Consider the following 10,326-nt stretch of genomic DNA (forward strand, 5'->3'; position numbering starts at 1 on the left):
CTGGGGAGCCAGCAAGCTTGTCCACATGCTTTCCATTGCAAGTCTGCTGGTACAGACCACTCCTGTGCAATGTCTCAATTCCATTGAATTAGCATTTTCTGAGGATAAAATGTCAGAAAATCTTCCACCAGCTCAAGAATTTTCATGGTTAAGGAGTGCAACTAATGCTCTGTCCAGCCATTATGAACAAGCTCCTTTCAGAGGGAGAAATGGCCCTTTCCTTTATATAAAGTCGTCTCCACAGCAGCCGCCAAGTCAAATGATACTCTCAGGTCAAAAGGAGGAGGCACCTTTTGCTCCATTTTCCTACAGCAATATGCCACAAGGGTTGACATCATTAGAGCTCAGCAGCACAGGCCAGGCCCCTTCTGCTCTTGGGCAGGTGCCAGCAGGTGAACAGAGGCAGAAGCAAGCAACCTAAAATACACCAGATCCAGCTGCAGCCAACCTCTGTTAGCCTCCTCAGGTATCGGGCAAGGACATGTCTAGGGGTTACTTACTGCCCACAGCAGAAGACTGGAGTCAGGACATTTGTATATGATTAACAGCTTTGGCCCTCACTGGCTGTGTAAAAGAGCAGGCCATTCTCTCCTCTTTCCTGCCTAGAAAATGGGTGTCCTGCAATCTAAGAGCTAGGGCTGTCGTCAGGCTTCAAGCGCACCTTCAAACTAATTAAAAAAACGCTGTTTTTATAGTAGTAACTGACATTATAAAGACCTTTTATCATGTGGTTTTTAAAAAGAAAAAAAATCACATCTTAAACCCCATTAAAATGAGATTCTAAAGCTGTGCTGGAAAACCACTAAAACCAACCTTTTTTAAATAACAAACAATGCCATGTCTACACCTGAGGTGAACAGTGCTGTGCTTTCAGTCCCTAAGGTTCTCCATTATTCTAAGGGTATGTCTATGCAAGGGAAAAGTTTGAAAACCAATTCACCTAAGCCAATTTTGAAACTGGTTAGAACCACAGTGTAGACTGTTTCAGGCACCTTATTTATAGCACACGAATGCCTATAATGCTTAGCAACCTCAGTCACGGATTCCTATTGCTCTAGGCACTGCACAAACAACAAAAAGGTGGCCTGAGCCATTTGTATTAAATTGGGCCCAAGTAAACAGTGTCAAGCTGCCTTCAAGTGGGTCGATGCAGCAGTTTTAAAGTCAATTTTCCTGAACTGATTTTAATACAGATTAGAAGGTATCTTCAGTAGAGACCTGTCCTATATGGCATCAGCTCAAGCATTGCTCAAAAGGCATTAGCCTCGCTAATTACAACAGTAACTTTTAATTGGAAGAATACCTTTAACCTGTTGGGTTTTTTTAAACCGACAGTTGTAATTAATGGCCTGCCCCAAGTGGCAAGATAAATTATAGGCATTCTACTTGTCAGTCTAGAGTGCCATAGAGCTCCTTGTGAGTCAGGAGGGCCCCCATATATTGTGCAGTTTATGTTTTTTGAAAGGTGAACATTTTGTCTGAGCAGCTAATGATTTCCCTTTAAAAAACACCAATACAAGGAGTTTAAACAGAAAGCTTTTAAATATGCAGTTTGGGATAGGCAAAAGCCCTGGAGACAGGCTTCCCCTCAGTAGCGGTAGATGTTTATGTGGCTGGTGGCATATGGCAAACCCTGCTTGAAAATGCAATGAGGAGGAAAATGCGAAGGCTAATTTAATGGTGAAGTTGAAAATACCTGCAAATAAACCTTTGCAAAGGAGTTCAGGACACAGGTAGGAAAATTTTCATGATCTGTCACTGCTCCTCTCCCCTCCCACACTCCCCACTGAAAAACAATGTCACTCATCAACCCCAGTCCATCAGGAACACTCCATTTTGGGAAGCAGTTCATTGAGCAGTGTACAACCACAGTGAGAGATGCTGAAGGAAACAGGGAGAGCGCTGAGTTTGGTGCAGCATCCAACTCATTTCCACTCAAGCTGCCCTCACTTTGGGTTTCTCTATTTGGTTTAAAATACAGGAGATATAAGCCTTGAGCCTCTTTTGTCTTGGCCCCATCTACCCCCATCCTAGCACATACGCAAGAGTAGGTAATCAATAATCCAGAAAGTTACTAAACATCAAGCCACTATCTGTCAACTGGGGCTACCACAAGCAGGCAGAATTGGCAGTGTTTTTGGCATGGCAGCACCCCCTTCTCCGACCATGACTAGCAAGTTACTTGATTTATTTGCTATAATGGCAAAGTTCTGATCACTGTAGAAGTGCTGATATTACCCCACCCATGATCCTCTGGTTCTAGGCTCCCAGCAACATACATAAAAGGGGAAAAGATTTGTGTGGAACGATAGGGGAGAGGGGAGCCGAATAAATTCACTAGGTCCCTCCCAGAGCTGGGGCCTCTTCTCAAGAGCGTGCTACCCAATCGCCATGGTCAGTGTGGAGTTGGATTGCTCCGCTGTGCACGTGGAGAGTGCACTTTTCACACAGGTAGCACCAGGCTTTCCATGTAGCTGGGACAGATGTAAGCCCTTGGTCATCTTGTGGAAGTGTTCTTGGAGCTGTCACGTGAAGTGAGATGAAAGGTACAGCTAGCAAAGCTGTAGAAAGGCAAGACAGGCCACCCTTCAGCCACAGTCACTCCTGTCCAGTCCTATGAATCCTGGGGTTTTTTTGTTTTTGTTTTTTTTTTTAAGGGTCTGGGTTCCTCTTCACTCCAGGGCAGCTAGCTCTTCCATGAGCTCCTCTTTCTCCCGCTGCAGTTCCTGCACCCGCTGTTTGTTCTGCTCCAGTCTGTCCTCCAGCCACTGCAGGAGGGGACCACTGATAGCAGACATCTGGCTGCAGAGATTCTTGGTGAACACTGGAAAAGACACAAAACGTCAGTCCAAGAGGAAGAATCTCTCTGCAGGCTGTAGAATTGCAAAGCTTAAGCAGAAAGGTTTCACAACAGTATTTCACATTGAAACATCATGGAACCTCACAGGAAAGGGTTAAACAACAGCTACCTGTACTGGAGTGGGGCAGGGGAGGGCTGTGGGCAGGAATAATTATTTAACCCGGCGTTTTAGATGCCCTTTGGGGACATACCATAAAAGATTACATGTAAAAAGGCCTAGTAAAGACTGATGGTTTTTCATAGTCAATAGGGGAAAGAATATCTTCTATAATGAACACACATTTTACATTGAAAATTAGACGCTGGCTTGGCCATTCTTGTGGTAGAACACCACTCCATCCTGTGGAGATCAGAGTTAAATGCTATGGAACTAATAAGACCTACTTTCACTCACTGATGTGTGACCACACAGACGCCTACGTAGGTGTGACTCACATGCAGAAGCACCAGAAGGTGTCCATAGGAGTATGGATTGGCCCACTTTACCCTGATTTCAATTCTACAGCTCTAAGATGCATCCATACTACAATACCCTGTGCTGTTCTAACACCAAATCAAATTTGAAAATGGTTTCAAACCAAACGGATAAACTGAAGGAGGTCACCCAGTTCATTCCATTTGTGATTTAGGCCACAATAGAAGTCAGCCCCCCCCAGACATACCAGAAATGCTAATGAATAATTTGTTTCATTATTGAAATTCCCTAGCCCCCCTTATAAGAATGGATAAGCTTGAAGGGGGCTCTCTGATGTCAGCCAACCTGTGGAGCAGACATGAACTATATGGTAAGGTCAAAACATAGCAGCTAAACTTGGGTGAAATAATCTATTCACAGGCTGGCTCAATGCTGAATATCTCCAAGAGGACACATATTTACAATCCAGGGTGATACACATCATGGTCTACTGCCATCTATAGGCAGACCCAAAATGATCATTTCTCAAGACCACAAGGTGACTCAGTATTTCAACTCCTGGTCCAGCATTCTTATTCCCAGCAGAGGAACCCTTACCTGAGCCATTGTGAATCTTGGTTACAGAGTCTAGATGGGTGAGGCTAAAGGAAAGAACAAAACACTGGCTGGTGACAAGACAGCAATAAACTGAGTATCAGGTAAAGGCTTATGTCAGGAGGGTGGTAATTCTACTAGCATTTGGTTTTATTTCTCACATACCCTCCCTTCTGGTCAGTCATTTTCACTCCTACCAAACTTTTAAAACCATGATCACGAGAGGATCAGGCTGTTGACTTAGTAACAGCCTGACTGTCAGGCTATACAGGCTCCGTACCCATCTCTATTCCAGCAGAAGAGTTGCTAGCAGCAGCTTCTCAAACTCTGGGAGTGGGGCCTGAGCTACGTGACAGCAAGCAAGGAGTTGCAGCCTTCTCAGGCTGACAGATGAAAACTTGGAGAGAATTTTTTGAAACTAGTCCCCCCTGCAGAGGCACGTCAAGGAGCAGTAGTCATCAGCCAGGCATAACAACGCACATGATACAGAGCAGGACTTTAGGACTGAGAGCTAGCTTCAAGTTCCCTCATGATACTAGGTGTAGCTAACTCTTTATTGCTCTCATACTTGTGCTATGGTCAGGATAAAGGACTACGGGAGTCAAGTTTATTATCCTTAAAAGCTACTGTCATCAACTAGCCCCTCTGGCGCTGTGGAAAGGAAGTGACCCTAATCCCCACTACCTGTGAATTCTCCTGTATGCATCTTGCTCCTCCTGGCACAAGATCTTGGGCAACTCCACCGCTGATTCCAGGCACACTTTCCCAATGGTGTCATGGGGAACCACATGAATAGGAATTTCAATCCTCTCGTACCTGCAAGGTGATCATGTGCAAGTTACTGCCCCAACCCTTGTGGTCTGCTGCTTTAGACAGTTAGATCTTCCGTACTGTAGGAATGACTTGCCCCACAGGTGACATCATCATAGATTTGCTGCTGGGCAGGCTTCCTCATGCTGATTGACAGACAAGAAACAGTTTGCAATGGTACTCATTCCCCACAAAGTTTAGGAATTGGAAAAAAGGGCAGCCAGGAAATCAGCACTGATGACAGCTCCTGATAAGCATGTGAACACTAAGGTCCCTATGGCTTAGGCTCCCCTTTAGAAATGTATCCACTTTCAAGCAGGAAATGAGACCTCCTTTAGATAGCCATAATTATTGGGATTAACACGACATTTAGTTCTACCTTCAGATGATCAAACAGTAATAACGCTACTCATTTAAGTTAACCAAGGAAAGTTGATGATTAAAAGCAGATAGAAGAGACTGATCATTTCTCTCCTGTGAGATGACTGTTAAGAATCTCTTCAGACAGTACTTACTCTGAGCTCTTCTGAGCCTGAATTGACTGGAAACAGGTGTAGAGTATCCGGCCCGTCTAAAAGAATCAGCAGAGATAAACATCAGATTACAGGCAATGAGAGCTCACCTGAAATCCAAAATCCCTGCAGGAAGCAGAGTTTGCTTTCAAATAATACTTTCCTCTTCCCTCACCAAGAAATACTTTTGAACAAACTGGGAGAGAAAAATTCTTAACAAGCAAATACTGAGAAACCCGCTACAGTCTATAGGAATATAATATGAAAACTCTTAAATCAGAACCATCTGATTAAACCAACAAAAGCATGGAAAACCTGGGTTAAAGACAATAGTCCGTTCCCAGCTCATCCCAACTGTTAGCCTCTCACAGGGGACAGTGATGTTAGACAAAACGCTGTGAAGCAGTTAGCCACAACAGGTATGAGAGACAGGACAAAATAAGTCTATACTGAATGGAATTTGTTATTGTGGTGCAATATGTTACTTTTTATGATGCATCCACAAGCACACCATAACCATTCTGTCTGGTCCCAGAGCTCAGACACCAGCACAGCTATGAAACAATCTATAGGCTGCAGAATCCTACTGGGGGAATTTTCAAATACATCAATCCTGAAAACACAAACCTATTAACCTGTCATTTTCGATCAGGTTTTCTTGCTACATTTGCCAATTATTAATTGGAGCTAAACACGAGTTTGCTTCCTCCAGAGCATCTTCTCTAACCACATTAAAAACTGAAGCATTGAATATATTTGTGACCAAACTAGCATGGAGAATAACTCACATCATTGCTGCACTTACATTGATTACATTCTAGCAGGCCCCTGACCCAGCTCCAGAGTGGAGCCCTTATTTCAGATTTTGTTCAGGGTTAAATGTAAGACTTCAGCTCCACATCAAAGCTGAAGCTTCAAACTGGCATATGAAGGGTCTATCCATTTGAAAGCTGCCTACCTTCGTGTTCTTGTCCTCAATGAAACAGGAGAAGATGAGCCCCACAAAGCCCTGGTCCATCATCTGATACATGGCTTGTGTGCGAACATCTGCAGGCATGAAAGAACAAAATAAACAGGCTGCTGGTAAGCAGTGAGGACTGTGCCAGTCACCTGAAGCATCAAGAATCATAGAGTTGGAAGGGACCTCAGGAGATCATCTAGTCCAACCCCCTGCTCAAAGCAAGACTAACCAGGACTAATCTCAGCTAAATAATTCCAGCCAGGGCTTTGTCAAGCCTCAGCTTAAAAACCTCCAAAGATGGAGATTCCACCACCTCCCTAGGTAACCCATTCCAGTGCTTCACCACCATCCTAGTGAAAAACTTTTTCCTAATGTCCAACCTAGACCCCCCCCCCCCTGCAACTTGAGACCATTGCTCCTTGTTCTGTCATCTGCCACCACTGAGAACAGTCTAGCTCCATCCTCTCTGGAACCCCCTCTCAGGTAGTTAAAGGCTGCTATCAAATCCCACCTCATTCTTCTCTTCTGCAGACTAAACAAGCCTAGTTCCCTCAGCCTCTCCTCATAAGTCTTGTGCTCCAGCCTCCTAATCATTTTTGTTGCCCTCTGCTGGACTCTCTCCAACTTCTCCACATCCTTTTTGTAGTGGGGGGCCCAAAACTGAACACAATACTCCAAATGCGGCCTCACCAATGCCGAATAGAGGGGAATAATCACTTCCCGCGATCTGCTGACAATGCTCCTATTAATGCAGCCCAATATGCTATTAGCCATCTTGGCAACCAGGGCACACTGCTGACTCATATCCAGCTTCTTATCCACTTTTACCCCCAGGTCCTTTTCTGCAGAACTGCTGCCTAGCTCATCAGTCCCCAGTCTGTAACTGTGCATGGGATTCTTCCGTCCTAGGTGCAGGACTCTACACTTGTCCTTGTTGAACCTCATCAAATTTCTTTCGGCCCAATCCTCCAGTTTGTTTAGGTCCGTCAGGCAAAGACTTGTCTTTAGTTTCGTTCTGGTCAAATGCAGTTTTTGTTTTAAAGGAATACTTCACATCCAAAAAATGGTCAACTTTAAAGGAATATTTAAAAGATATTAAAAGGAATATTTAAAAATATTTATAAGTTTCCAGTAATTTGATCTAACACAAAACAAGACTAAGATGTTAATGTTCTATCTTTAAAATCCAATATATTAAAAATGCAATATGAAATAATTAATAAAAAGTGGTCTTACTGTCAGCCTGATAACATGTATCCAGACAGGCAGATCAAAGCCATAACCAGACACCCAAGTGGCAGCAGGAGATTTCAACAGCACTTTTGAAGAAGTATGGTTTTGTTGTGTTTTTGGAAACTAGAAAAAATAAAGACACCCGAAGGGCTTTGGGTATCTTTTTCAATGCCTTGTGTTTCTGGTTGCAGCTCTGATCTCCCTGTCTTGAAGAACACCTATAAACAGACTCTGCCTACCTTAGGAACCCAGAGGACTTCCCATTTTAGATAATTTGAAGGTAGGGAAAAGTGTTGGATTAAACTCCAACAGCATCACTTTAACAAAAAAATTAGACAAAGTGGTATTATTCACAACGAAGCACACATCCATATGAAGCTCTGGGCTGAGATGCTCCTTACCCACATGAGACGGCCAGACAGTTATGTGTGGATGAGAATGATACCAGCCCACGACCCTCATGGGACGTCCTGTCATCTCAGCCAACCTGTGTGTCAGTCAAGGTGCTTTCAAAACATTGGAAAAGCAGAAGAGGCAATATGTCCCTTGTGCAAATTAAACAACAGTATCCAAACAGGGCCCTCAAGGGATAATTTGATTTTAGTGCATTAAAGGGAAGGATGATAGTTGGAACAGTCTCCTTCCTAGCCACCAATGGACAACTTAATCCTCACAGTTGTAACACTTCCTTGAACAGAAGCAATGTGTTTGTACATAGAAATATATTACAACGAATATTAGTAGGCAACCCAAAGAATCGGACTCCTGCCATTACAAAGATTAGACATAAAAAGGGTTTTTCTACTGGGGGAATTTTCAAATGCACCAACCCTGAAAACCCTTTCATTTTCCATGAAGTTTCCTTGCTGCATTTGACGGTTACTGATGATTGGAACTAAACATGAATTTGCTTCCTCCAGACCATCTTCTCTACACATATTAAACTGTCACATTGAATATATTTGTGACAAAACCAGGTGATCAAGAACAATATTTCAATATGGCTCTATTACATCATTCAAAAAGTGTGAAAACTGCAACAGTGAACTGGCCTCTCAGCCAGAGCGTATGTGAAAAGGTAGTAGGCAATTTTATATTAACTACAATAAATCAATAAATCAAGGGTGGTCCTGAAACCAAAAAGGTTTGACATCTAGCAACTGTGTTGATAAACTTCCTACTTAATACAGCCCTTTTTGGCTACAGTCTCTGTAAAAGGATATCTCTGCTTCAGTAGAAGCAGCTGAAAGCTGCTCCGGAGAAATCTCCACTCGATCCTTCCTCTTATCTGAACGGCGCAGGATGATCACAGAATGAATATGAACAATTCTGCTGGTGTCGACCTAATGATAAATGAGGGATAAATGTCTCTCAGTGAGCCAACCTCTCTTAATGACAGCACTGCTATCACGTCTTTAGTAAAGAAGCAGGCTTTCCATCTTATACCTCTTAAAACATAGGGATAGGCTGTGCAGTGGGTTACTTATACTAGGTGTTCATTTCTGACACCATGAATTTAAAATTCTTGAAGTTATGAGTTTATGGTTTCACACCATTACACCAGCATCGCAGCTGAATCGGTACAATTGGCTGGTTACTGAAAAGACAGCCAAGACAAGAGTAGCTAGCTGTAGGCTCCAGGGCAGCAATGAGGGCCATACCACCAGAGCTGTGTAAGGAGTGCTTATGCAGAACATGCCTACACTATGCCAGCTTTGGTCACTGCTGTTATTTCCTCACTTCCCTGAGGATCAAGTTAACTCAGATAGAATTTAGCAAGTTTATTTGTGTGCAAAGATGTAACTTCATTACACGTTATACTTTTAGAGTCAATCAGTGCATGAAAAACCTACCCCACACCTACTCACTCAAAAACTAAACCTACTTGTCAAGTCACAACACACAGGTGCCCCAAGCCACACCCTTTCCTGCAGGTCAGCACTCACCTGCTGCTTTGACTTGGAATGTACAGAACTGGTCTCTTATCGGCTGCACATTTCACCCCCTCCCCCAACTAATGCACCGGTGCTCTCAAACAAACGCTAGTCAATGTTGCACCCAGAAACACACACCTAATCAGTTAGCGTTGGGTCACTCCCCATTAACAACCAATAAATTACAGCCCTCCCCACAACAGATAACAGCCAATGTTTACTTCCCTCTCGTGCATTACTAATGGTGGGGAGCCACCCTTTCATAAGCCAATATATATATTTTTTCTTCCCCCCGACCCTAAATCCAAGAGTCCCATGCTGGGGCCACAGGACCTGCACATATACACACAGATCCTTCCATTGGGATAGCAAGATACTGCTAACAAACCCCCCATAGACACACAGATCTTACCACTGGATGGGCCCCCACCCAGCAAGCGCACTAGTTCTAACTGCAGCGGCTGCCCTTCTCCCCAGCAAGAGCAAAGACACTGAAACGTCTGCCCCTGTCTACGTGGGGAAGGCAGCCCCTGCACACCCAGTCCGTGGTCTACGTTGGAGCAGCTTGGCATCGCCGGGAGGGGGGGGCACTCCCACTCCCAGTCTGTGGGGCAGAGGGCAGCCTGGCATTCCTAGAGAGATGGGGGACACACCAGCCTCTCACTCATAGCGAGGGGAGCCTGACATGGTGGGGGTGGGCGGACACGCCCAGCCCCTCCTCGTCTATGGGGGCGGAGGCAGGGGCAGCCCTGCCCTGCCCTGGGGACCCGCGGCCCGGCCGGTACCTCCCCGATGCAGAGCCCCATGACCTCCTCCTTCTCGGTGCTCAGCGCGTGGTTGAGGCAGACCAGGAAAGCGTCCGCCTCCAGGTGCACGGCCTGCACCGCCATCTTGACAGCGCCACCCCCCGCCTCGGAAACGCGGGGCACGCGGGAGCCGGCGCCTCGCGGCCAATCTCAGCGCAGCCCGCAAAGCCAACAGCCAATCGCCGTCTCTAGGGGCAGCCC

At 44.9% G+C, this 10,326-nt stretch overlaps 1 protein-coding gene across 2 annotated transcripts; it reads right to left on the reverse strand.

The window, feature by feature from the left end:
• Positions 1 to 221: 221 nt before the first annotated feature.
• On the reverse strand, positions 222 to 10,284 carry BRCC3 (BRCA1/BRCA2-containing complex subunit 3). Of its 2 annotated transcripts, none has more exons than XM_067548532.1 (8): positions 10,105 to 10,284; positions 8,608 to 8,728; positions 7,787 to 7,873; positions 6,150 to 6,238; positions 5,195 to 5,250; positions 4,554 to 4,685; positions 3,873 to 3,916; positions 222 to 2,824 (listed from the first exon to the last, which is right to left on the reverse strand). In XM_067548532.1, exons 1-8 carry the CDS (start codon positions 10,207 to 10,209, stop codon positions 2,673 to 2,675), a joined length of 786 nt encoding a protein of 261 aa, XP_067404633.1. In that variant the 5' UTR covers positions 10,210 to 10,284; the 3' UTR covers positions 222 to 2,672. The 2 variants fall into 2 exon arrangements, with proteins under 2 accessions (XP_067404633.1, XP_067404634.1); XM_067548533.1 differs by lacking the exon at positions 10,105 to 10,284 and adding an exon at positions 9,732 to 9,750.
• Positions 10,285 to 10,326: the final 42 nt, after the last annotated feature.

This window comes from Emydura macquarii, unplaced genomic scaffold (assembly GCF_026122565.2).
Source record: "Emydura macquarii macquarii isolate MOO-44397 ecotype Brisbane River unplaced genomic scaffold, CSIRO-AGI_Emac_v2 contig_1253, whole genome shotgun sequence".
In the NCBI taxonomy this organism is placed as follows: Eukaryota; Metazoa; Chordata; order Testudines; family Chelidae; genus Emydura; species Emydura macquarii.